General features: G+C 40.4%; 1 protein-coding gene and 1 long non-coding RNA gene across 9 annotated transcripts; one reads left to right on the top strand and one right to left on the bottom strand.

Moving 5' to 3' along the window:
* The first annotated feature begins 401 nt into the window (after positions 1-401).
* Positions 402-26,154, top strand: LOC103753963 (sodium-dependent neutral amino acid transporter B(0)AT3). The gene is made up of 12 exons (XM_008919723.3): positions 402-633; positions 9,700-9,840; positions 11,397-11,534; positions 13,223-13,404; positions 13,809-13,919; positions 18,578-18,690; positions 18,972-19,100; positions 19,752-19,908; positions 21,195-21,399; positions 22,963-23,122; positions 23,590-23,752; positions 24,822-26,154. The coding sequence occupies exons 1-12, from the start codon at positions 477-479 to the stop codon at positions 25,032-25,034; spliced, it is 1,869 nt and encodes a 622-aa protein (XP_008917971.2). The 5' UTR covers positions 402-476; the 3' UTR covers positions 25,035-26,154.
* Positions 8,348-27,334, bottom strand: LOC108639184. Of its 8 annotated transcripts, XR_003915671.1 has the most exons (10): positions 27,124-27,334; positions 24,786-25,051; positions 23,852-24,035; positions 22,920-23,107; positions 19,818-19,936; positions 17,937-18,013; positions 17,152-17,284; positions 15,985-16,099; positions 9,828-9,922; positions 8,348-9,091 (listed from the first exon to the last, which is right to left on the bottom strand). It is a non-coding gene; the product is annotated as an uncharacterized LOC108639184 (long non-coding RNA). The 8 variants fall into 8 exon arrangements; XR_003915668.1 differs by lacking the exon at positions 17,152-17,284 and having other exon boundaries at positions 17,937-18,036; XR_003915666.1 differs by lacking the exon at positions 17,152-17,284.
* Between the last annotated feature and the right edge of the window lie 590 nt (positions 27,335-27,924).

The following is a 27,924-nucleotide window of genomic DNA, read 5'->3' as shown; positions in this document are numbered from 1 at the left end:
GTGCCTTCATTCATTTACTTCTATTAGCAAACTAGTAAAGGAAATGGCAACATTTTATTCACAGATTTTTTACCGGTATTTTACAGTTTTAATTAGTCTGTTGTAAAGGTTTCTTTTTAATTATATTCAGTGTCACACTTCTCTGACAGATTCTGAGAACAGAAGGAGAACAGAAAATAAAAACCTGTTTGATCCCAGGTTACCCATTAACAACATATTCCCAAGCTCTCTAACTACAGAAGGGGCTGCAAAAAACGCAAGAGTGTTAACTATATAATAACAATTCCTGGTTTTGTCTTTAAACTGCGGCCTTGGCAATGACACATTCCTTTGTATCAGATAAAAAGAGAGCTCCACCTCTCTTCTAGGATCCTCCTGTCACCCTACATAAAACCTGTAGGATAGACAGGTTTTGAAGCATCTTCAAAAGCATCTTATAGGGAAAGGGGCTAAGGAGCCAAGGATATTTCATTAAAATGTCAAAAGATTTATCAGCAACACCTGAAATCCCTAAAGAAGATGGCAGACCCAAGTGGGACAATAAGTTCCAGTATATTTTAAGCTGTATCGGATTTGCTGTTGGTCTGGGGAACGTGTGGCGATTTCCATACTTGTGTCAGATACATGGAGGCGGTAAGACTGAAATGGGACTTTGCCAAAATATTACACTGCAATTCTAATATAATTGTACTGACTTCTGAGAGGTATGGAAGTTATATAATTTGTATCAGTTACATCACTTTTTTTTTTTAAAAAACTATCTAATTCTCATAAATGTTTTGCTCTAGTTAGATTAGCTTTTTCTATGGAAGTATATTTCATTTTAAAAGGATGTATTTGTTTAGGAAGACCTGACTGATGCTCGCTCTCAGAAAAGGCTATTTTAAAGTTTTTACATTACTACTACAGTCCCAATGGGACCAGGAGACTGAACCTGCAACTGGCTACCTTAAGGAGAAGCGAGAAGTCCTAGGGAGGATTGAGTGAACTGGCACCCAGCCAAATGGCCACTGAGTTTTCCTTTGGGAAGGTGAGCAAACCATTCCTTCTCTGATGCTCTTAGGAGCTACCTCATCATCTGGAGCTGTCCCTGCAGAAAACTAAATTGTGCTTTTCGATGTCTGAGAGGCTGTTTAAAATGCTCAGCTGATAGAACAGCAACAGGAGCCTGTCAGGTGGTGTGGACAGGTGCCCAAACTGGTTCCTGGGCACCAGTTCCACCAAGAATTGCTTTAGAATCAGACAATTTGGTATATATAAATGGATCAGAAAAGAGTGCTTGGTAACTCATCATCCATAGTAGCTTTTGAAATCTGCCACTGTCTAAAGCAGAGTGAGACAGCAAAATGTTTCAGCTCAATATTATTTGTTATTTTTCAATTAATTGGAGAAACAGAAAATTCAAACCTGGAGAAACTGTCAAATGACAGAAAACATTATTAAATCCAAGCTTGTTTTACTAAGGTATCTGTATTTCTTGATGAACTACATATATTTCAATCAACCAAGGAACCAAGAGTGGATGTTGCCTTTAATGGAAGGTGTTTCAGAAAGGAGTAGCTACTTAGGGACTCTGGTAAGCAGCTCAATGAATGAGATACAGTAGGTTGTATCAACAGAAGGAATCTTGGCATATAAAAGCAGAGCACTAGGAAGTAGGTAGAGATATTGCTACCAATACTAAGTCAACTTCTGAATCTCCGACTTTTTCTGAAAGTCTACTTTTCAAAGTCAACTTGAAAAATTAGACAAAATGCAGACAAACACCAACAATTATTCAAGGGCTGGAAAACTTGTGGGACAAGAAACAATTTAAGAATTCAATCTATTTAGGTAATGAAGTTGAAAATGAAAAAGTATGTCTATCATAGTCTTTAAACAAGAAAATGGAAATTATTTTGGTGGCAGGGAGCTTTTTAACATCGAATATGTAACAGCTGAAAGTTACAATTACACAAATATAAATAATAAAAGACAAGATGCAGTAGGTTAGATTCCTCCCAGGAGTTTTGGTGGTTTCCATTATTTATTTTCAAGATGAGAAACCCAGTTAAATTCCCTTAGAGAAGTGCCATAACTGGGTGGCTAGAAAGCCATAGGTTCACACTATTTCTCTGCATTTGTCCATGGGAATGACTGGAAAAAAACTGGTCATTTCAGTTGGTGATGCTTGCATTAATGAGACATGATAAAGACCTTTAGAAAGACATCCCCATAGCAGATATGGCATGAGACCTGCAATGAAAATGTTCTGGAGCAGGAACTGCAGGTCAAATACTCAACAGCATCCCAGGTGGCCTTTCAGTCTTGGAAAGCTAAGGAAGACATGTACAGTATTAACAAATAACACAATAAAGCTATGATATTTTTGTAATGTAACGAATGATTAACACAAAGCATTCAGTGGAAGGTTTGAAACTCACAGGCAGTTCTCATTGCACAGAGCTGCTTCTGGGGCCACCAACTGCGTGAGGCTGCATGAAATTTGTGCTTCAGAGTTTTGTGCAAATCTAGATTAAGATGAAATATTGTGCTACTGACTCTAAAAAGGTTCTCGAACCTTCCCATGAAGCACCAGTCGTTGTTTCTCCATGCTGGAGGTGGGGGAGCAGCTTTGGCCAACAGTTTTTCAGTATCTTCAGATCCCAGCCTTGCTTCAGAAGACAGCAATGCTCATCTGTTACTGTGGTTTGATCTCTCTCATCCATCCTCCCTTCTGGGATCCCCTGCATCCCTGCCCTACAGATCTCACCATTCCAGGAGAAGTGTGAGACAGACTGCAAGGAGACCCGTGGTGACCTGTCTAATGGATTGAACAGTGTTCAGAAAGTCTGTTTGCTCGTGTTATCTGGCTCCAGATCTCTGATATTTCCCACAGGAACTGCTGGGACAAAAAATACGGGGGTTAGAGAAGGTTGAAAGATAATAAAAATAGGAAAATGCTGCAGGGATAAAGGCTGAGTTGCTCTTTTGCTCTGTGAATAGTAATGTTGCCAGTGAAAAACCAGTTTAAAATAGCTATCAGATTCAGTAATGGCAAACAGCTATTTTGCATCATCACAAACAGTGGCACAAGACAGTGGTGATTTAAGGTCAATGTATGGATGTGCAGCCAGTGTTTGGTCACTCAGCCTCAATAAAGGGCTCGAAGAGCTCAACAGCAGGATGAACTCTGTAATAAATTGTGGTGGGGTTTGTGAATAATTTATCCCAAAGAGATGACATTGGAAAAGTTGAGTGGGTCATGAAGATCACTGAGAAGACAGAGCTGTTGGTTTTACACTAGTGCATAAGGTAGTTGCATTTTTCTTCTGTTAGTTTAAGGCAGTGATGTGATTAGGGGTTGCATTTTTGAAAGTAAACAGCTCAGACGCAAAAGCCCGATAGATTTTCAGGAGTACTGGAGCATAAATCCTGTTTGTGTGCATCTGAAGATGTGAACGTGGGAGAGAACAGCAGCAGTGGGAGAGAACAGTTAACTAGGAGCCCTGAGAGCTGCAGTGGATTGTGCCTGCAGCCGCAGTCATAAGTGCAGCTAAACCTGGTATGGATATGGCATAGACATGCTCGAAGGCTGAATAGTTTCTGTGGTACAGTTTCACAGCTGGTTCAGGTGGTATCCAAGTATTTAAGCGTTAGGCAATGTACTTTTCCTCATTTCTACATGTTTTAAAAAACAAGAGATGAAAACAAGTGCTTGCGTTTTTGCCTCATGTCAGCTGTTCCCATCAGACCTCTGGACCTGATTCATTGCACATTAGTGTTACTCAGTAACTCGTATCTAATATAATATCAGTTTTGCTGACATTTATCACCTGCTGCCGTTACTGATTATTTGGATTTATTGCCTGAGTTAAGTTAGTTATTTACTTTTCATGACTAATGGGTATGAAGGTTGTTTGCCACAGTCAGTGCAGACAAACACAAATGTTCCCAGGCAACTGGGATTGAAAAGAAGTCTCTAAACAGCCCAGTATATTGTTGAGACACTGCAAGTGTATATTGACTCAGTATATATTGAGACACCAACAAGTCATATAGCTATATGTGTACACATAGAGTCATCTGAGTATACTTCAGAAAAATCATCACAGTTCTAGCTGAACTGACTGCAATGGTTTACTTTTAATTTTTGCTAGTATATGCTTGCCTAGCTCATGGGCATTAAAAATGTGCCTGAGCCTATAAGGTGACTGAAAAAATAACTTTAATATAAAATACAGTTTCTTTCTAGGAAAAGAAATACACATAAACACTACAGTCATAGTAAAAAGGGAGAACTGTTTACTTCTGGGGCAACCATTTACAGACTTTCATAACCCTACCTGACCTTTTGCTCAAACTTGAACTATGACTTGCTGCTAAATGCCTGGCTCACTGTGCCCTCAGAAAGAAAACAAAACCCAAGAGGAACAACATGTATACCTGGAAGATACTGAAAAGACACACAAACCCAAACATAGTATGTTGGGAAGTGCAAAACAGTTCACTCTCTGACAGAAAAATTGTGTTACAGCAAGCAACAAACTTAATTTTCTGAATTGTTGTCGTGTTCTGCTCAAGTCCTTGGTGTAAAGCTGTGACATTTGGAGTTGATCCTTTCACAGTTTGTTATATTTGTTTGCCCTTTACAGCTCAGGCTGGTGCGAGTGCGGCTTGCTTGCATCCTTTAGTCATGAGTATTTCAAAGGAAGTTCACCAAGACTATTTTATAAGTTGATCTACGGGTGTTACATGTCTTTGTTTGAAATGGCTATTGCGCCCTTGGATTTCTGGACTCAGCTTTAGCTCCTTCAGTGTTGCTCAAGGAAATATGGTAATTTACAGGGGAAATTCAACCCTACCAAATCTCAGTCTGTAAGATGTACAATGTGACTTGCAAGTCAAAATCAGTGCCATCATAAATATGCTGCACAAATATGATGTTTATACTAGCTCATACTTTTCATCTGAATTGAGGCACATGCAGAAGACATAATAAAGGTCATGAAGTACATTTTCTAGAGAGAGGAGTGAGTGTAATTAAATTGCTTCTTTTTTCCTACCACATGTCTTGATGTGATTCCTTGCCGTGTTGACTACTACATTGCTTAGCTGAACTCCCATAGAGAAAATGGGACGGGTCTGATAATCTGCTTTCAATAGCTAATAGCTTTTTCTTTGTATCTGAACAAGTAATTACCACCTATTGCAAGTTCTTGTAGGTAAAACACAAATTGTTGTAGGTGTCTTGCCATTAAGTCCTCAGCATTTTGGAAAAGTGCATCTATTGCCCTTCCTCCTATATACCAACAGAACCAGTAAAGTGGATCTCTGAATTCTTGTTGCATTGTATCACACTGAGATGTGCTTTCTGAATTTTTCAGACTCTACAGATGCATTTGAAGTTACTATTTTTACACTTTCCAGGTCATTTCAGTCTTTATCATAATTATTTTTTCTATTACTAAATCTCTATCTGAAGGAAAGTTATTATTCAAGTTCTGCCCTTTCAAATGTTTTTGTGTCTTTAGATCATAATTTCAAATCGCTTGCCTTTCTTCTGCAAGCTGATCCACAAGCACTGCTAAGATGCAAAATTGAACACACAGGTCAGTTCCTGCAAGTTTTTCTCCAACATTTAGGAAGTCTTCCTTAGTATACCATCATCAAGCAAAGCTACTAGGTTTTCTTCTCTGCTTCTCACTGAGACTCATCGATTTCTGCTGATCTTGGTATATGTAGATCAGGAGATCACCTGGCTGATTCTTCAAGCTGCCTTACATTTCCACTAATCAGGTCTGTTGGTCTCTCTTTCTAAGAAGTTGCAAACCCAGTTAGGTTCTTTCACTCTGTTTTGCTGGTTGATGTGAACCAACTTTACACTGTGCTCCTTCCTGACCCTCCTTGTCATTCTGCCCTATGGTGCATCAGCAGCTCTCCCCAGGCTGCATCATAGCACTTCTCATCCAGATTGTCATGCGCAGGTGATATAACAAAGATCGTGCTCTTCGAGTGTCATTCTGCTAAATATGGTTGAGCAGTTGCCTGTGCATTGCAATCAAGGGGTCAGCTTAAAAACCCTCAGTGTATCTTGAGTGCACCAGGTCCTTTCTTTTCTACTGCTGCGACTGCGGAGCTACCTCCACTCCAGTGGTTCTTCACCAATTGTGTCACACACACTGGTGCTCCTTGTCACTTGGGACTCTGTTCTTAATGGAACCAGCTCACCAGTGTGTCCAGTATTTGCAGTTGTTGATAGCCTGATTCGAAAAATTCTTGAAGGCTTTCTGTGCCTTCTCATGTGCACAGGGATTGTTCCACAGCTTTGTGGCATCCTTGTGCAGGACCTCCTTCCAAAATAACTTTTAACTCTCATAGATTTTGAACTGGGTTTCCCCCTTCCCCTTGAGCTTCTTTTAGTACTTCATGTATCTACTTGCTTTATGAATCTTCAGTGTCTTTCTGACAGAAGGAATGATGTAGACTAAAATTTTCCTAGGTCATGCCTCAGGGATGCAACTAAATCATGCTCTGGCAATACTCTCAATTTTTATGGGCATTTCTCCAGACTTTAAAAGCACTTAAAAATACTTCATCACTATCATTTTCTTAGTCATTTTTTAAGAGGAAAAAATTACTGAAAATAAACCTTTTATAAAAGAGGTTCCTCCCCATCCTTGGCTTGCTTCTTATGTAGTTTATTTTCCTTTCATTGCAGAGCATATAGATCTAGAATATCTAGATATAAGTATACCTAGAATGTCCAGATACAGGATAATTTGTTACTAGTGTTTTATGATTGTTTCTGCTAAGATTTCCTTCTCCCATGCCTCATGGAAGCCAAATCTACAGAGTTTCTCCTGTGCTTGTGCTATGCATCATATGGGTTCTGATGGGGTTTTGCTGTGCCTGTATTTGAATGCTCTGATTTGTGATATCTGCTGTGTGTTAGGTACCAGCTTGCTGATTCATTCTGCTCCTTGGATTTTCTGCTTGCCTTTTCCACTGCGAGATTTCTCAGTGCATTTTTTAAAAAACGGTGCTTAAATTTTGCCTTCTTGCACGTCCTATCTATTAAACAGAGCCCTTGACTATACAGTACTAGAGGGTTTCTACTCACTATTCCATATATGATACCTTCATGTTAATGCATTTCTGGTTTTGCTGTAGGTGGGGGACTTTATTGTGGAAAAGAGTAAGCTTCAAGTGCTTCAGCAGGCTGACTGTCCTTCTCCTGACTATTTTCTTTTTGCCTAAAAATAGGGTAATGCAAAGGAATGAATAACTGAAAACTTAATTTTACACTACAAGCTGTTTACTTCAATTAGATTCGAGAAAGATTGGCTTCATAAACTATTTCTTCTTAACCAAATCTTCTGCCATATTTTCGTATTTGCAGATAGCAGATTTTTTATATTCTCATGAAAAACCAGTATCTTCTTTCCAAGTGTGACATTGCATTTTGCCATGCTGTAAATATGCCTAGAGGTACACACAAGCCTGCGCAAAGTAAACAGGTTTTTATCAGCAGAATGTCTAAATGCTTTGCTGTCACTGGCTCAACTAGTAAACAGAAAAGGCGAGAGAGATAACAGAGGGTAGTTTGCACTAATTATTACATAGTTATTTCCCAGGAGATATGATATGGGAGATAGGTTGGGCTCTTATGGAGTGCTCTGTTAGCAAGGCCTCAGCATTGTGTGGATTGAAGCAAGACAGCTACTGCCCAGAGCTGGTGTATGGCCAGGCAGCCAGACAAAGAAGTAGAGTGCTCCGTACTGTGGTGCTCTGGTCACCTGCCTGAATATTTTGCTCTTCTCAGGGGCCAGTCCAAGGCATTGGGCTGTCAGGTGTGCTGTGGAGAGGGATACTGCAGCAGGTTTGAAGCAGAGCGCAGAACTCAGCATAGCAAGAGGTTACTGAGTTCTTGTGGAAGGGACCTCCAAATTCCTTCACATTTACATGGGAGCTTTGATAAGTAGCTCCAGGTGAGATTTCATCAGATGGCAAATAAAAATAAACAAATTACTGTGGTCCTTAAGTCCCTCCGTAAATCTCTCTTGGAGGGGGGAGTTTGTAACAGCCACTTTAGAGCTTCCTCCAAGGACAAGGACTACTGAGCAGGGGTACCAAGGATCCAAATCAAGGATTTAACATACTGGGAATTAACTGTGAAACTCCTTTTCCAAATCTGCTTCTTAGCAGTTAAAAACATCTTAAGAGTTCAGGTCATAAGGCAAGACATTTATTTCCACCTTTGGCAATTTAAAAACAGTCCTCCATTGTGAAGAGCTTCGCTGATTTTTTGATAGAAGTCTCAACCATTCAACACCACACCTTCTTGGGATGTTGTATGTATTTATTGCAGCTCCTAGCAATAGGTAGTGAAGTTACTGCAATACAACACTAGCCTAAGCGATTAGAATTATCTGCCCAGCCTTTCTAAATAACCAGTGATTGCAGAATCCTGGCGCCACTCCAGGTGGAGACGGAAAATCCTTCTGCATTCCCCAACCTCCCTCTCAGGGCTGAAGACTGAGCATAGAGCAGAGCTACTCTGTTCTGCTCTCTCGGATGGGGATGGTGAGGCTGATCTCCTTGCCAACCTGGAGGGAGAGGAGAAAGTTTCCAGAGCTGGAAGAGCAGAGCTGAGCAGACTCAGATACGAGATTTGGAGGCAAAGTAGAAATGGTAGAACAAGGCACAGGTTTATTGACAAAGCAATGAGGAGCATAGAATCAGTACACATTGGTAGGAGGACTGGGAGGTGGCTGAGGCAGGACTTCTGTCTTTGTTTCCCCAGAGAAAAGAGGCTTCGTGGTCACAGTGGTCGTTGGTCATGGCAATAAACTTCAATCTATTACACCATTTCAATTTGATTGGACATTTGGGCAGGTGGTATAAACATCCTGATGGAACTTCTCCTGGTCTCATAAAAATCAGTATCGGTGTAAAAGAAGGGAGACCCAAACCCATGTCCTTTCTGAGGGAAGGTGTGGGAAACAAGGAATTGCACACAGTTTAGCAGGAAACAGTCAGGCTGCTGGCAGGACTGGTCCCTTCCCACAGGTAACCAACAGCATGTGCTGCTTCTGGCCCAAAGGAGATGCTGTGAGAAAAACAGGAAAGATGTAAAGGATACAAACTGGGAAGAAATTGGGTTTCGTTGCCCCCATGTCTAACAGAAAAACTTCAGCCTTGCTTTCAGTTTTTTGTTAGCCAGAGGCTCTGTGCTCTGAGCAGAACTTCATGTAATAAAGCAACCTGGTCTCTTGGGGGTATCCAGCACAAAATCATGCTTTAGCAGTGGAAGACGGAGGAGCACATGCCTGAGAGCTTTAAGAAGGGGAATAAGCCAATGCACTGAAGGGAAAACAGATGGTATAGGGGACAGGCAAATCCTTGTTCTTTATGAGAATGGGGACAAAAGATGCTTAAAAGAAAGGGAAAAGGATGAAATCGTGAGTGAAATACTTATAATGGGCTGTAGAAATGCTTGAGGAGAAGTGTCCTGCAACACTAAGCATCCCAGTCTTTCCTCCTCCATCTTCACCAACAAAATTACCAGTAACAAATTTGGCAAGTGTCCCTAGAAATGATCCCTCACTCATCCTACACAGACTTTGTTAGGTTCATAAAGCAGATTAATGACCAAATGGTAATTTTAGTGAGATGTAGATAATCATGTGACTTAATTGCACTTAATTGTCTTTTCAGGGGCTTTCCTGATCCCATACTTCATTGCTCTTTTCTTCGAAGGAATCCCACTGTTGCATCTTGAATTGGCCCTAGGACAGTGCCTGAGGAAAGGCAGCATTGGTGCCTGGAACACTGTCTCGCCTTACCTTGGAGGTGTTGGTACGTCTCTTTGGGTCCCAGCTCAAGGAATTGCAAATGAGCTCCCATCCAGCACGCACTTCCTACACACCTATGCCTGATGCTTTTTAAGATACAAAAATTAATGAGTGTTAGGATTAGAGAGAATTTCTTTTCTATGAGGGTGGTGAGATACTGGAACAGGTGGCCAAGAGAGAGGTGGTTTCCCCTGAAATTGTCATGGTCAGGTTGGGAAGGGCTCTGAGCAACCTGGTCTAGTTGAAGATGTCCAACCCAAACAAATCTATGATTCTATAATTCAATATTGCTCTCATCAGGTATTACTCTAGGCACACAGGAGCCTAAAATGCAAACCTCATAACCTTTGCTGTTGGAAGCACAATGAATGTGAGCTCTGCTAGCCAACACTGTCCTGTTCCTACCATATCTTGGTGCTCACTCAAGGGCTGCCCGCCCACAGTGCTTCTTGCTCCTCCGTGACAGCCCCTCCAGAAGCCAGTCTTCTCTGTCCATGAATAGTCAGACTGAAGGGAGGACAGAAAGACATGAAACCAGGAACAGGATCCAGCCACCTCCAAATGAGTTTAAAGCACCTGGGAAAGCTGCCCTCCACAAGAGGGGGCCACAGTGGGGCTACTGAAGGGACATTATTAACACAGCTGGGCAAATGGTACAATCCACATGGCAGTGTGCATCAGATTGGTGTGTAGGACTGTACTGGCAATTCTTTTCTATTTATTGAATATGCACTGAAAAAACACATCTTGTGTCCTGCATGAATTGTTAGGCTGTAGAAGTGATTGGGAACAGCCACCATGAGGACTGAAGCATTGACTCTACTAGGTATTTGAGATAGCATCCTTGTGCCTGTAGGGCAAGGAGAAGCCTCTGAATGCTCCAGCCAGCCCTGCTGGATCATGCCCTGCATTAAGCAGGTGCTTGAAATGGGCTTGGCACTGACAGCCATGCCTGTGGGCACATGTGGGAGAAGGGATGGGTGAGAGAAGTTATCTAAGGGCCAAGGGTAATAAGGAAGAAATACCAAGCAACAGGGTGGTGCTTCCAGCTAACCCCACATCCTTCAATTAGGCATGTCCTTTGTAAAAATACAAGCAAGCAGAAAATGTGGTGATATTCTTCCCTCCTTGTCACAGGAGCAAAACAGAGATCAATTTGGGGCATATGTGCATGATTTGGGACAAAAGAGTGGCCTCATGCAGCTACAGCATGCTGTAAAACTTCAGTCTCTTTTGGTCTCTACTATTAAAGTTGTCCCATGTTATAGAAAAAAATGTATTATGTACTAGGGCAAAGGTTTCAATCCTAATCTTCTATATAAGTAGAGAGTGTCAGCATTCTTGGAACAGGGTCGATGAGCTGGGAGACTGTGCACTAATGTTTGGCTACTGAGGACACAAATGCCCATCTTTCAGGGGAAAATCTCTAGGAGGGGCAGGGGAGGATGGACAAGAAAATCTTGAAACAATAGGAAGTGTGAGCTTCCAAGAGCTAGTGCTGTGACTGACTGATAATTTTTTCCAAAGCTTTTCTAAGCTGAGATCTTGTGCTTTCTGCAGGTGTTGGTTCGTGGGTGGTGTCCATTCTGGTGAGCTTATACTACAACACTGTTTTAACCTGGGTGATGTGGTATCTCATAAACTCCTTCCAAGAACCTCTTCCTTGGAGTGTTTGTCCTCTAAATGCAAACAGAACAGGTAACTACAATACCATGATCACTGCTAGCAAAAGGAGGATCAGAAACATCAGTGTGGGCTCACCAAGAAATCCTGAAAAGCCACATTTGATTTGGCCCTGAGTTGTGCACAAGTCCTGGTTTGATTTCACGTTAAAAAGGTCCAAGAGTCACAATAGCCTACTCAAATTCATCATCCTCACAGAAACAACAAGATCCAGAAAATCCATGAGCCATTTTGCTTGATTTCAAAATGGAAAGCAAAATAACAGTGTTAAAAAAAAAAGATAACTAAATAAGCAGAGTAACTACTTAAAGTGGGATTCTTTGGTGCTCAGACCAAAGTCATGCTACCTGTTACAAAACTTTAGTAAGACCAAAGACAGACAGTGTAGCTAAGCAGAACAAGGAGGACTTATGTCAGGTCTTTAAAATTGTTTTTCAGCTTTCTTTTTTGCTCAGTTTGACAGAAAACAAGGTCCAGGCAGAGCAAGAACCATAACCTGAGTTAGAGGCTAAGTGAAGAGACAAAACATAAAGAAGCCAACCTTCTTTTGGAGGCCATAGGACTGTTCTAGAGTAGGAAGACAATAAGACATAGCCCATATTTCTTACAGAAGTAGACAAAATTATTTGGGCCTTAAGAAATAGGATTCTTTCATTTCTCAGGTTCAGATGTCCCAGTTAGGGAGTTAAACAGATGTTTTCCAAACCTGCTTTGCAGATCAAATATTTAATCAATATTTGTTATACAAAACCTTGCATTTTTAGTTTAGCATTTTTTGAAAATAAGGAAGAAACCCCTTAAGGACAGATTTTTCAATTTCAGTGCCAAGATGGGAAGAACCTGCACTTCTCCATCACAAAGGCAATGCTCTCTCCAAGGAGCTGCTTCCTGAGACAAGTAGCTGTTCCCATCTACCAAGCTTAGGTGAATGCAGACTCCCCCAGTCTTGATGTGTGCTGGACCTCCTGGTTATGGGACAGCTATCAGTGCTGCCACACTGTGTAACTTCAGCTTTTGGAAATGTACTGAGTGTTCTCAAGACACACCCATTTCTGGTTGGGAGCAATGGCAGGGGCTGCAGCAACCAGGGAACTCGGGTTTCCAGCTAAAGACAGCAGGTCAGTGGGTTTCCTGAGGATTCTCTGTCAACCCCCTCTTCAGGGATTTAGATTGCTCATAAGCAGAGGGGTAAGCATGGGTTGTGATGTATGTCATGTTCCCCATTCCTTTTTCTTCAGGCACAGAACGTGGCTGGGGAATGTCCTCTCTCCTGGGTGCAGGCGCCTGAGGTTGCACTAACAGAACTCCTGGAAACATAAGCCAAAGAGGCCGATGCCTGGGTCTTTCCCCACTACAGGGCCATGACATCGCCAGGGGAGCCTGGCCTTAGAAGTATCCTCAGGTGCCTCAAGCCTGTTATGGCTCCACCAACTTGCAGACATACACCTAAAAATTCCATAGTCTCTAGTGCCATTAATTTAGATTTTACCTTGCACTGCATACAACACTGTTTCTATTTAGAAAGTTATCCCCTGGAGAAATGTTGGTGATGTTCTGGTGAAGGTCTCAAGTAAGTCTCAGAGTCTCAGAGTGATGTGACAGAGTTTGTCTTGCTGCACTTTACACAGTGCAGAAAGTCCACCTCTGAATTTGATTTGGCAGTCCACAATTCATTCTAATACTTGCCACATTTTTTTTTTCAGGGTTCAACAAAGAATGCTATGAAAGCACTGCAGTAAATTATTTTTGGTATAGGAAGACTTTGAACATAACACCTGATATCTCTGAGAGTGGCACATTACAGTGGTGGCTCATTTTGTGCTTAGCAACTTGCTGGGCAATTGTCTATCTCTGCACCATCCGAGGAATTGAAACCACAGGAAAGGTACACAGGACAGAGAAATGCATTACCCCAACCTTTGCATCTTGCTCTCCAGATACCGAGTTTTTACCACCAAGGAAAGCCTTCCCTATTTACCACACTAGCACCATTTCACTGTGCTCCTTGTCCGACGAAGCCAGAACAGCAGTACAGGTGGCTTAAAACGATGCTTCTCTCTTTCTCCATTGTAAATGCTTCTGCTCTACCAGCCTTCTCTCCCACAGTTTTAAGGGCAATTTTCTCAGAAATATATTATGCAAAAGTACACCCTGCTTCTTTTAAAGATGGCAGTATTCATCTGTAGCTGTCTTATCAAATATTATGAGGATTATATGTTGCAATAATTTAAATAGGTTTTATTGAAGTTATTGCCAGTGACTGTTTGTCTTCTGACTTTCCTACTTTAGGCAATTTATGTAACAGCAATATTTCCTTACCTGGTCCTGACTATATTCCTTATTCAAGGACTCACTCTACCAGGAGCCACAGACGGTCTGGCTTACCTCTTCACCCCTAATGTAAGTACTGCTGCTATAGTCAGAAATATTTTTCCTTTTTCTCCCCCTCAGATTTCACACTGCGTACTCATTTTCCAGCAACTCTTGATCTAGCTCTCTATCCAAGAGCTCAGATAAGCTCTTTTTTCTGAGATGAAGTGATTTAGTATTTTAATATACTTCGGCAGAAAAAAAAAGCATCAAAGTATTTAACAATCCAGTAGTAAGCATATCAGAAAAGACTGAAAAATTAAGTATGTTATGGGTGCCTCAGTCTTGAATATGTAAGTAAACTTCACAAGCACATGATAAAGATGAGATTTTCATGCCAAGGTTATAGAATTTACGCAACTTTAATCTTTTAAGAATTCACAAGGAAAACTAATGAGGAGTTACACACCGCAAAGTGGGTTTTTTTTAAGGTTGAAAGTAATTTTCTCCTATCCATGTTTCTCCTTAACTGCAGTTTCCTCCCCTTCATTGTAGCTGTTCCTAAAAGACACAACGGCTAGAGAAGAACGCCTCTCCCATTTTTTCTCATCTTCTCAAAGGGATGGGAGTTCCAGATCCCTCGTTTCAGAAGGCCCTTTTCACACTCTCCTTAGTGGCATTCCCAAATGAAAAGTCAGACTGTCCTGCTGAATGGTTGCTATAAACTGTAAGATCCTCACAGCTCTGCCTTTGTGCTAAAAAGCTCCATGAAATGGTGAGTGCAGAGGACGAAAGCAGCACCCACTGATAGGTGGTCTCAGAGCATCCACTGGTTCTGCAGCCACAGCAGCACTTCCAACCACAGGAGCACTGGGTTTTTCCCTTTCCTTTTCTACAACAAGAAAACAGGCTTTAAGGAAAACATAAGTCAGGTAGCCCAGAGATATATTACATGCCAGGCTGGAAAGGGACAACAACAGGAAAAAGCTCAGAGGAGACATCTCTTTATCCCTCCCTCTGCAAGCCCAGTGGCATGGACAGCCATCTAAATGCTGCCAGAGCTCAAGAAGGACAACCTTGGTTATTACAGGAGATCAGGACATACACTTGCATTTTTTTAGGGCCCAGACGTGACAATAAAAGCTTGGTGCAACATCTTAAGGAAGACAGCAGGTTAGACAACACAACCAGGAACAGGGCTGAGCCTGTTGTCATTTGGTCTCAGCCTGGCTGTTGGGTTTCTCTGGAAGAGCTCAGGCATCTCTGGGACTTGGGATCACTGCACACTGAACTTAACACAGAAAGTAGATTTGTTTATGTTCCCAAAAGCTTGGAGGTATCGCAGTGCTAAGGAGGAGCGGATCATCATAAAAAGAGCCGGATGGATTTGTAGACTGGTGCCAGAAGTCAGAGTGGAAATCCATCTGCAGTCAACCTGCAGTTAATGGTTAGCTAGTTTGAGGAAGCAAATCCTGGGGACATACTTGACAAGTCATCTGAAGATGATTCTAGTGATGAAACTATGTTCTCATCTACAAACATGGGAAAGCTGATGCAACAGCCTGGTAAATTGATACCTGCTGTGGGTGTTGCCATTGCACAGAAGGTTATAGTGTAAGAGAGAGAGAGATGGCTTTGTTAAACCAACCTACCAACTGCTATGGAGGAGTGTGGTACTTCAAGGACTTCAAAAGACAGTATGCATAACACTGCCCTTCTCTCTTCTTCCCCTTAGCCCATAACTGCAGTACCAATATTTTCTTTCCTGTTAGCCTGTTTCATGAGGAACTATTGCCACCCCCGCCATCAATAAACACAGTCGTGTTTCCTGTTATGCTTCCCCACAAGGAATGTCCCGAAGTGAGTTGTACAGGGGGGCTATTGATTTGTGGGTTGGGGTTTTTTTGTTGTTTTTTGTTTTTTTGTTTTTTGGTAGAGATTTACCTGGTCCATCCAGACCACACTTGCTTACAAAATTGTAAAGTGTGTTTCTTAAGTGTATGCTGTTTCCTTCTTCTTTTCCTGTCTTTTGCAGGAAGTTGGTAAAGTTTTAGCAAAATAAAGTAAGAATTAGCTCACCTACTGCTTTTTCCACTTTGTTTTTAAAATAAATATATAAATAAATAAAATCAACCTTCTTGACATTTCCACTCACCGGAGGCAATATTTTCCAACTTTTTTCCTACTTTGCAGTGCAGTACAAATTGTAGTTTCTGACAGCTGCCACATCCACCTTCTGGTAACTGTGACACCTCACTGTTCTTGAAAATCTGCGAAAGAAGTAACGCCTAGTGCTAAAAGTTATATCTTACCCAGTTTCAGGATCATAATCACCCAAATGAATTTTTTTTTCCAAACCATCACTGTTTAAGTTTATTCACTTTCTAAGTTTGTATTTCAGTTCTCATTGAAAAAATATCACAAATAACAACTGCACTCATATGGATTTAAAATGTGGCAGGCTATGCAGAAATACATAGGTTTTTTGCCATCTGACTTACTTTCATACCCCAAATTTTAGAACAAATAATGAATACTTCTTTTCATTGACTTTCAGACATGGAAAAGTCTGACAATTCACTCACTCTTTCTAAACTCTTGGCTACCTGGAGAATGAAGCTGCCAAGAAAATAAAAAAGACTGAAATGATGTTCACAGACACTTGAAGGGAAAGCAGAAGTTGTCAAAGATGAAGCAACACAAGAGCTGGAACAGACTTTTGGAAAGGTTTTTGAAAAAAATAAGTAATGAGAGGCAGCAGAAAAGAGATCCCATCAAGCATCAGCAAGAGTCTGCATGGCACACCTTCAGTGGACATCTGTGCAAGCTCAGGAAAACAAATGTCTCCTTGTCCAGTCTTTTTCACATTTGAAAGAGCTTCAGAGACTGTAAATATTTGGAGGCTTGGCAATGAAAAATTCCAAGAACTTGGTTGGGCAACTGATGCCTGTGCCCAGAGCTCTGCAGCTATTTAACAAGCAGTGAGAATAGCCAAGAAAAAGAAAAAGGCAGCACAGGCACCAAATCCTCTATCCACAGAGGCAATTTGTAACTTTTTCCTCTGTTTTGCAGTTATGATATATTACTATGCATGGACACTTAAAGCTTCTTTCCAGGTACCTGGACTGTCCATACTGTTTCTGGTATTAAGGAGAGCAAAAGCATTGCCCTAATGAAATGCTGCCTTTAAGTACAGTGTTACTTGTTGGCCTTATGAGAAAAGCATCAGTTTTTACACATCACAGGGACCCAGTAATTTTTAATTCTGTTTTAAGAAAATTTCTGTCTGTGTTTCATGTGTTCCAGTATCCAAAAATCTTACCACTCATGAGGCAGCAATTATACTTCCTTTCCTCATTACTCCCGTGTTTATTCATTGACATTCTGGTCGTATATCTTCATCTGCATGTTTCTGGCATCAGCACATCTTTTCTTCTGAAGATACTTGGTAAAATCTGTATGTCATATTACTTAAAATGTAAATAATATTTTTAATAATTTGCTTAAGAGCAGATAATGACATTGCCATGGCATGCTTGCCCACCTGCTATTTCTTCAAGTTTGGGGGTTGATTAGTATCTTTTAGAGTCAATAAGTGCATTGCACCTAGCACCGGTCATAACTATCCCCAGACTCATCTGCCAAAGTCCACAGCCAAAAATCCAGACTTGCAGGAGTTGCATCTGTCAGCACTGACTTGGCAGCACTTAATCAAACTGTGAAGGTCATACAGTAATGTGAGGGCCAAGTTTCTGCACTGCGATAGCAATCTAGATCTGTATCTGCACAAGGCCCTGCCAGTGAGCACTCTGGCCTTTGAGGGTTTGGTTATGATCTTTCAAATTAATCCTCTAGAAAGGTTTGCCTAAGCTGAAGCATTTCAGCCAGCAGTGGTTACACATATCTGCTTGTTATGCTATGTTGTACAAAGGGTTACACCGCTTTTGCTGGGGCCAAAGCACTGACATCCCTGTGGGGAGGGCATCTGCCGTAATGGCATTACCTGCATCCATCCACACTGAGGTGAATCCATTATTCTTGCTCTTCAAGCCCGGGCCAGCCGCAGAGAAACCCAAAATGCTATTAAGGATCTTTTGACATACTTACCTCTCACTCCTGCAAATGTTCTCAGTCATGTACCAGGATCAGATAGACACAGAAGACACACAAGTTGTCCTGCAAGACTGGGATGCAGATTTGACTCAGTCTGATGTAAAACAAAGTGAAATACTCTGCAGTCCCAGTATTACTTTTAAACCATCTTGTTTCTAAAACATTCTTAACTAAATACTGGTTTCTATTCCCCCTCCTTGATAACAGATTGGAAAGTAATTCACCTGGTAGGCCATGAATATATCATGCCCTTTCTGCAGGAAACTAATATTTATTGACCACATTTACATTTTGCCCACTACTTATGTTTTATCTTTCCCAAATCTGCGTTCGCGAAGCCTAGCCATGGTGATGTTTTATCTTTCTTTTAGACAGATTTCAATGGCAAGACTCCTTAGTGCCACTATTTAAAACTGCTTAACATTCTCTGTAATCCATTTGCTTTTTCATTTAGCTTCCTGTATGACATTAGTTGCCCTTACATCAAAATTCAAATTTCACTCTGTCACTTTCTTCTTTTTCCTTATATTTCCTCAAAATTTCAGAACTGAAATAAGAGATGAGCTACGAGAACTGGAAGAGAAAAAGCAATTTTAATTTAAGCCTAATACATGCATTTCTTCCAATTATTTCAGCTGAACACTTTGAAAAATCCCCGTGTATGGCTTGATGCAGCTACCCAGATTTTCTTCTCTCTCTCTTTGGCTTTTGGAGGGCTTATTGCATTCTCAAGCTACAATCTGCCAAAGTAAGTAGAACTACAGCCTTTATTAACTGGCTAAATTCTTGCTGCATTCTGTGCTTTTTTTTTTTTTTTAAATTTTCAAAACTCTTTCTTTAGAATATTTATAAATTATCTTAATTTTTCTAAAGGATCTTAAAAGATGCTGTCTTTCTAAAAGGCCAAATGGATCTTCTAACAGAAAGGGGGGGGAATCTAAAAAATTAAAGTGGTTGCAGAAATAACTGAATCACAGATAAAATACTGCCCTTTTTAAGTTGTTTCACTTGTTTGAATGCTATCCCTAGAAATGACTGTGAAAAGGATGCTGTGACAGTAGCAATTGTGAACAGCATGACATCCCTCTACGCTTCCATTCCAGTCTTTTCTGTTTTGGGGTTTAAAGCAACCACAGCCTACTGGGACTGCTTGGACAGGTGAGAAAGTTGTGTTCCCAACGTTATAATGTGGTTCCAATGCTTAAATAGATAATGCGTTATTTGAAAAACATGCATTTAGAGAATTTATTTTCAATAAAAAGGAAAAGCATCCACGGATGACAAGCATGTATGGAGAAGTCTAATGTAAAAACAGAAAGTATTATGGCACTGAGGCAAGAATGGTCAAGGGTAGCATTCATAAGAAGCAAGAAGAATTATAATCATATGAATACATAACCATAACCACATAAATATACCCATTTCAAGTAGTGCATCTAAGTTCACGTCTCAATCTCAGACTAGCACTAGAAGTAGTAAGAAACCAACACATTTTTCTATTCCACCAGATTCACTAAGTTATTAAACATGAGTGGTGGAAATGATCTGGAGAACCTGATAAAATAAAAACGTTTTAGAGACTGCATCTGCATAAAGTACTCAGAGTTTGTATCTGAAAGAGATGACTTTAAATACTCTATTTTTTCCTGTTTTATAAAAACCCTGTCAATTAATATTTTCCTTTATATTGTAAAAAGCAGCACAGGAAGTAAGCACAACTTTTGAGTAACATCTGGATACATGGCACAGCATTTCCAGTCACAGCATCTGCAAACATTTAAACTAATGCTATGTTGGCTTCTCTGGCAGGAACATTATGAGCATCATTAATGAATTTGATCTTCCGGAAGAGAGCATCATGCGACAAAACTATACCTCCTGGATTAGTTTCCTGAATTCATCACATCCAGAAAAAATTGCTGGACTCAAACTGAAGAGCTGTGACCTTCAAGAATTTCTTGATCAGGTACCATAACTGCTTCCAACAGGTAACCCTTAAACAAAATAATGTAGAAGGATTGGTATCTTCCTTTTTCTTTTAAGTGCTTGTATTTTGCTCTACTTGTAATGAATATATTATATATAATCACTGAACAAATCAATTTTTCAACATTTGAAATAACAATACCATTGTAGGGTAGTTTGAACTTAAAGCTGTCTGTTACAGCATGCAAAATTACACACAATAATCACAAAACTAATCTTCAAGGGTGCTCCTACCTGGAGCCTACCATGGACACTACATTCAGTTGTACTTTGGTTTATAGGAATAAGCATAACAGAGGACACACATCTAGATGAAAGATTACAGAAAAAGGATGCTGAATGGGAATTTCCCAAATCCATATTTTGGAATCTTCCTAAATCTACATTTCCTAAACCTATACTTCTTAAATCTATATTTCCTAAATCTATATTTAGGAAAGCATCAAAAAACCTATAACAATGTACACTGTTTGCCACCAAAATACATTAGGATCCTCTTCTTTTCCTTATTTTCTAATCCTCCTAAAACACTTCCCCTATCACTACACATGGATGTTTCTTCTCTGTCTACTTGTCCTACCTCATTCCATACTTTACTCACATGATGGAGAAGTCCAAGGAGGACATTCCAGCCCTCCAGCCCCGGCACAAGTCAGTTTGTTTTGTCTCACTTCTTCTGATGGCACCCATTTCTGATTTATGGTTTGAAGTATCTTACTTCCAAATTATGGCAACATTAGTATCTTTCAATGCTTATATTTAAATATCCTTGTCCTCAGGAGACTAAATAAAAACAAATTTGTCTGAAATTGGCTTTTTCCCCTATTAGTCTTTTCTGCCTTTGCAATTATGGGGTCCTTTGTAATCAACAATTCACCATTTGTCTTGCTGCTAGTGTGACAATCATATCCTTATTTACATCTCTTCCTTTCCAGAACCATCAGAGATTTTTTGAAAAACACACTTAAGATGGCATTAGCAAAACAATTGCTATTTCAATTACAACTCTCAGATCTGCTTTATTGTGGACCTATCTCTCTGTGCAAGCCAAAGCTCTGCTCCATGACTGTCTAGACACCTCTGATAGAAAATTTAAACTCCCCACAAACACTCCCCACTGCACATTTTCTCAGCAGCAGCTGCCACAGAGCCCCAGAGGCTGACCAGCACCCTTGACTTCAGAGAAGGACAGAAGTGTGTCATAATTACTCATTCATGAGAAATGACATTATAATGCGTATTTTTATCTGTTTGTGAATTCTGCAGAGTGTATCAGGAACCGGCTTGGCTTTCATCGTTTTCACTCAAGCTATCATTCTCATGCCAGGCTCCCAGGCCTGGGCCATCCTGTTTTTCATAATGTTGTTCAGCCTGGGCCTTTCTTCGATGTTTGGAAACATCGAGGGTGTCTTCACTCCTCTTCTAGAGCTTCAAATTGTATCTAAATCAACACCTAAAGAGTTATTATCTGGTAAGGTACTTGCTTTGTTTGAAGAGGGTGGCTTCTTTATAGATGCACAAGCTACCAACTGCTTAGTAAATATCACAGAGGAATTAATAATTCGTAATGTTAATTTAGCTTAATCTCACAGTGTAAGTAAGGGCAGTGGACTGTGTTTGCAGAAGATAAGCACAGAGATGAGGTAGCAGTTACGGTAGAAGCTGTCAGGTTACTATTATATTGCCTTTGCCATCTTTTTTCTTAAGTTTGCGAGGTAGCCGTTTCAGCCTGAGAAAGTTCGCTAAATTGCTATTCCTGGAGTCAAGTTCACTCTGAACTGCTGTAGACACCAGGAAGAGCTTTGTCTTCCCTTAAGCCTTTGGCACTTTAAGGCATCCAATGACATCGGCTGGTCTGCCATAACCACCTGCACATGAACTTCTGTCACAATTGTAGGAGAGGTCATTCACCCCTCATTCAGGTTTATGATACTACAGATCGTTTCACGTTTGCTATAAACATGCCAGAGTAGAAAATTACGACTTGGAAAATGAGGAACTAGTGTGTGTGATCCTGTTCTTGCACCACAACTGGGATCTTTTCAACCAGAGGTGGGTACTGAACCCAACCTGCTCCTTAAGAACCAGGCTTGATGAGGGTCTGAGAGATTCTACTGTGAAACTGGTCCAGAAAAATTTCTGGAAGTTTGGATTCCACAAGGTGCCCTTTTAAATTCTCATGGGAAATACTGATGTCATGCCTTTATTAGAGTTTTCCTGGGGCATTTAAATGATATCCTTCATTTTACAACTTTTTATGCAGAAACAAATTTATTCACAACCTGATGAGGTAACCATATTAGTTTGAAATTGATTTTCCAATTGTGAACTTCCTTAAGTAAAATTAAAAAAATGTCTGGAGCCAACTTTTTACAGAATTGAACCAAAGGCCATCTTAGAGCCAGAAGAAATTAATACCACATTAGGAAGACATACAAACTGATGTGCAGCCCCTGTCTGCGTCCAGCAACACTTTCCCTCCTTCCCACTTTTCGCACAATTACCACAAATCTAAATCTTGCTAAAGCAGAACTGACTGTACAGAAGAGTGTGCTGAAACACAAACCATACACACTGGAACATAAGGGACATACACCTTTCTAGCTCTGGGCTCTTTGAGGAAGTGGGGGACAGAAATTCAGGGAGTCTTTACACTTCTGAGGTGACAACTGCCTGTGCTTTGATTCTATGGCTGCATGGAAATCAGGGCACTCGAAACTCACTGCATCAGCCAAAAATTAACACTGGGCAACAGCATAGCACAGCCCAGGCTTTCTAAAGGATTAACAACAGGAGGATGTTCCGAGTCACACAAGTGCATTCCTTCTGCAACAGTCATGCCTCTTGGCCAACACACAAGGGAAAACTGAATTTGGGAAGTGATATTAACTCCTGTAAGGTAAAAATAGTTTGTTGTAGCTCCATAGAAGGAGAGAGAATAAAAATTACTAGAACAAGAGCAAAAGTAATTTAGAACAAAAATATACTTACCAAGTTCAGTACTCTAGTAACAAAGATATCTTTTTTTCTTCAGGTATAATATGTCTAATTAGCTTCCTCATTGCTCTGTGTTTTACACTGGGTTCAGGGAGTTACTGGATTGACATTTTTGACAGATATGCAGGCTCAGTGCCTCTTCTAGTCATTGCTTTCTTTGAAGTAGTTGGAGTTGTGTATGTCTACAAAATTAAAAGGTATGTTGGAAACAGATGGAATTTTTTTTTTTCATAAGACATAAATACAACTCAGGTTGCAGTAATTTTGTCCCTGACCTGATTTGATTTGGTGCTGGTTAATTCAGACTTCTTCCTAACATGCTGTTTGTTCCCTTGATAATTTTGCCTTTTTATTTTAAATATTTGAATGGTCTGCAGAACTGCTGAAATATTATCATTTATTTGTACTTAGAAACCTTAGACTAGGTGTTCTGGTAATGTAAACTGACTGTGCAAACTGGTCATTGATCTCTGGTAGGGATCAGTAAAGACCTACTTCATTGACATTATTATTTACTCAAGTCAATAGTGAGTTATTAAAGAATGGTATGGAATAGAAATGATTTAGGGTGCTGTACCATGTGTTTAAAACTTACAGAAAATTATAAAAACTGAAGCTGTTACCACTTTAGATCTGACATCATAACCATGCTCTCTTTTACAAGGTTCAGTAAAGATGTGAAATGGATGACTGGTCGAAAACTCAATCTCTACTGGCAAATCACATGGAGGTTTATCAGCCCTCTGCTCTTGCTAATTGTCTTCATGGCCTTTGTTACTCTTCAGATGCTGAGGCCGCCAAGTTACGCAGCCTGGAACCCTAAATATGTATGTTCCCAAATATTTTCAGAACCTCTAATAAAAGCAAGAATTATCTATTTTTCTCCCTTACCAGATCCTTTAAAATCATTGCTATCTACTGCTTACCTATGGAATGCAGTCTGAAGCGATGTAGTGCTCAGAATGAGAAGGCTCCAGTATGCAAAGAGGTTACACAAACTAAAATGTGTCTCTTCTTGAGGTGTCCTACATACTGTGTGCTCCATATTTGTTATAGATGTGTGTAATGCTGAGAAGTGTTGAAGTGAAATGTCTCACAGACTTTCCATACCTATATAGGGTTCAGAGGTAGAACAAATGCATGAGCAGAACTGCAAAAAGGATGTCAGGGAGGAAAACAGTTCTCAGTGAGAACTACCAACATCACTGCAGTCCTGAAGAATATATGAATGTGTACTTCTGGCAGGCAGACAGGAAGGGAGCAGTGGTCTGAGAATAGTGTTGGTTAATTCAGCAACAAAGTCATGTCAGTGCTCAGAACAACTGATCTGGGTGCCACTGTCTCATGCCACCTGCAGTTTCTTGGATCCCTCTCAAATACAACCTGTGTAGGGGTTTGGAGATTGATTCTGGCCCTAAACTGTATGACGACTACACAGGATCAGTATCTCCTCCAAATGCCATTAAGTATGTATCATTCCAAATAAAACCCACAGCCACGGACTTGCAGAAATTGCTTTACCATCATTCCCTCAAAATCTCTGACAGAAATCTTGCCTGTTTGACAAAGAACATGCTCAGTCATTGCTGACACCAGATAAGCTTTGAATACTAACACGAATATACAGACTTTAATCAAGAGAGGGTGAAGGTTTGATAACTCTTTGGGCCATCCTTGTATCCCTAGTAATGTGTCACAATTACAGCTATAAATCTTTGAAACTGTAAAATACTTACAGCCATCTTTAGACTCGAAGGGTTTACAGAGGACATGGCCACTGAGTGCTATTGTTGACCAAGAGTAAAATGTTGCTATCCTTACCAAAACGGTGTGAGAAAATGCAAATGTAAGTGTACCTACCAATTATTTCTTTCTCTTGCTTTTTTGTCTCCATAGGAAGGCTTCCCCATGAAAGAGGAGAAAGTTTATCCACCTTGGGTACAGGCAATCTGTGTGCTGTTAGCTGCCCTTCCCTGCACGTGTATACCTCTGGTAGCACTCTTCCATCTGATCAAACAAAAGCGCAGAAGCAAGGACACAAGCCTTGTATCAGCAGAAGTATTTTCATGTCAGGGGGCTAATAGCAACTTTCCTCATCCAAAAGAATAAATACCCATTGTATCGCTCTGCAAGCAAAAATAAGCCTTTGTTAGGCACGATGAGCTGTCATACGGTATTATCAACCAACCTGGTATATGCAGTTCATACACTTACAGCCAATCACTATTACTATATAAACAGTAGTGCTATGTTTCCTTTAATTTCAACCTATTTCACTGCAGTTACGTTAATAAAATTGTGCCTCCTGCATCCTGTCCTAAATCCTGCACACTGACCTAGTACCAGCCCCATTGCTTTAACTCTTCTTATGCACAGGAGGTTGCTGCTGCAGTAGCTGTGTGAGGGGGATACTAAATCTAAAAAAAAGAAAAAAACTAAAAAAAATTAAGCTGCAAGATAGAAATCATCCCCTCTCCCTCCCACTTAAGGTTGGACTTAATGATTTTGGAGGTCTTTTCCAACCTTAATGATTCCATGATTCTGTGAACTGTCCTGGACAGTAAGATTCTCCTGAAGCAGTGATGGGAATAGAAACAGTGGCATCCAAACAGTCTACACAAAATGATGAAAAGCACACTGTGACTCTGCCTGCTAGAAAGAAATGCACAGGGTAAACAGTCTGTGTGTATAGCAGTTGCCAGGCCAAAGCCTCCTGGCTCTTCCCCTATGTGGGATGAGCAGTATCACCTGCAAAACAGTTAAGTGCCTGGGCTACACGTTTTTATTTCCAAGAGCCGTGGACTTGGCCAATGGTCTGCATGAGAATGTCCAGCAATGCCCCATGGTAGCCTGCCAAGAGACCCAGCCCTTCAAGTCAATAGAGGGGCAGGTACCCCAGCAGGGAAACACAGCTTCTGTCAACAGAAACCTCACAAGTTACAAAGGTCTAATCAGAGTTCTTGATGTTCTGCACCTATGCACCATAAAGCTTTTGACAATGACATGGAAGATTTAAATCACTACTCTGCCTGTTGCAAATAAAATTTGAAATGTTATGAGTAAAAAATGCTTCCAAAAAGAATGAATAACGAAAAAAATAATTTAAATTTTGTGCATGTATTTATATAAAAGATATGAATACAAACTAAAGCATATACTTTATAATCATGTCTCTGACCACAGGTAGCTAGATGTTCATTAAAATCACATATGCAAGTATATGCAGCAGGTTTAAGTATCTGGTCAGAATTCTGTTGTTACACAAAAACACATCCAATCAATGCAGACACAAGATGAGAAAATAATTAAACTACATATACAAGACTTTCAAGTCTACAAATCCATCTTGCGTCGCTGGCGATGCACTCACAGACTTGTTGACTTTTGAGCTGCCCCTTCCCATTCAGAAGAAGAGAGACTTCATGGGTCACTGGACATGCAGTTCAGCCTAGGACAGGACTCAGAGAGAAGACAATTTTCAGCTCCAGCAACTACAAATGATAGCAGGGAAACACACTATCTGAAGTTACTGTTTAGCTGCAGGAGACGTAGAAAACGTGTTGAGCAACTCTCACAGGAACATTCTGTTTCTGTTGTCAGTGCCCTTCTGATGCGACCTCTACCCAAATTCCTATGCCAGAACTGTAGCCTTATTCCAGTAAAATCAGTGCTACAACCTTCCCCTTCCTATTCATGTGAAGCACAGCATCTTATAAGTACTATTTTCACTTGAATTGCATGACTGACTCTGTTACTTGGGGAAGGATGTGCATGTAAATATGTAACCGAACATATTGAAGTCTTACATACTAAATGCTTTCTACTTCTGCTCACTCCTCTTTGAATTTTTTATCTCCATATCCCAACAAATTTTTCTATAATACTCCGCAGTGAACTCATACCGTTCTGACAGACAAGACTTTTCTAGAATTGTCTAGGCTCTAAGGACAGACTGGATTCTTTGGGGGTAAATTAATAAAGGACACAGGGACAGCCTTAAGCAAAATCCAAATCCCTAAGACAAGGAGTTCAACTGCCTCTTAAAGGAAAAAGCATCAAAAGGAGCATTGCAACAGCACTATAAATAAGGACATATCCAAATTATCACAATACAATAAATAGAGGAAAGATGCAGAGAGAAAAGCATATTCCTTCTGGAACACAGGCAGTTTCCTAACTTGGAAAACTTGATACCTACCTCAAATTGAGATTCACGGTCCGTAATTCCCTCCTAAAAGGAAGTAGTGTGGAGAAGGATGTGTTTAATGAATGCCTCCAGATACTACAATATCTTCCAGAGGGACTTCTGTCAAATTCCTCCCTTCCAGCCCTGCACACACGTGAGGAAACAATGTTCAGCCCTACCCCTCTTCCTCCCCATATAAACCCTCCAGAAAGCTCACTTACATTGAGTGGCTTACTTCTCTCTACTGACCTTCTCTTAAATGCTGAGACAACCTTAACCTTCACCCCAACCCTCAAATCTTTTGCAATTTTCCCAGCTGTCCAATGATTGCTGAAAATCCACATTACAGATTCAGAACCGTCCTAAGCTAATTCATTTAATATTTCCAGATTCAAGTTATTCAATCCAGCCAAACACTTCCTGTCAGCAGTTGCTGTTTAACGCACTGCCTTACTACCAATTAAGTAGAACATATTTTACCACCATAACATACAGCGCTATTTCTTTTAGAACAGTTCTGTGCAGAAGCTTTATGCAATATTTCTACCTTCCCAACAGTATAAACATCTAATTTTAGACCAACAAATGCATCCCCTTGCTATGGTTAATCTATTCCTTACATGTATGCTCACAGTACTGTTTTTCCAATTATCATGAGCCACCGCAGCAAGTTCAAGTTTCTAGTAGAGACTGCCAGCTCTTCTTCAAATATCCAAATTCTCCATTTGCTAAAGCACATACTAGTTTCAGCTTTACTTTCACTTGCCTTCTTGAGTGGAGGATATTTTAAATGAAATAGTCTTCTCTTGTGAT

Source organism: Manacus vitellinus, unplaced genomic scaffold, assembly GCF_001715985.3.
Source record: "Manacus vitellinus isolate BGI_N305 unplaced genomic scaffold, ASM171598v3 scaffold_17_pilon, whole genome shotgun sequence".
Lineage (NCBI taxonomy): Eukaryota > Metazoa > Chordata > Aves > Passeriformes > Pipridae > Manacus > Manacus vitellinus.
This window is presented reverse-complemented; position numbering and strand designations above follow the sequence as displayed.

Coding starts and splice junctions, on each gene's coding strand:
- LOC103753963 (XM_008919723.3), top strand. CDS start 477: ATGTCAAAAGATTTATCAGCAACACCTGAAATCCCTAAAGAAGATGGC. Junction 634..9,699: donor GTGTCAGATACATGGAGGCG/GTAAGACTGAAA, acceptor TTGTCTTTTCAG/GGGCTTTCCTGATCCCATAC. Junction 19,909..21,194: donor TTCAAGAATTTCTTGATCAG/GTACCATAACTG, acceptor TGAATTCTGCAG/AGTGTATCAGGAACCGGCTT.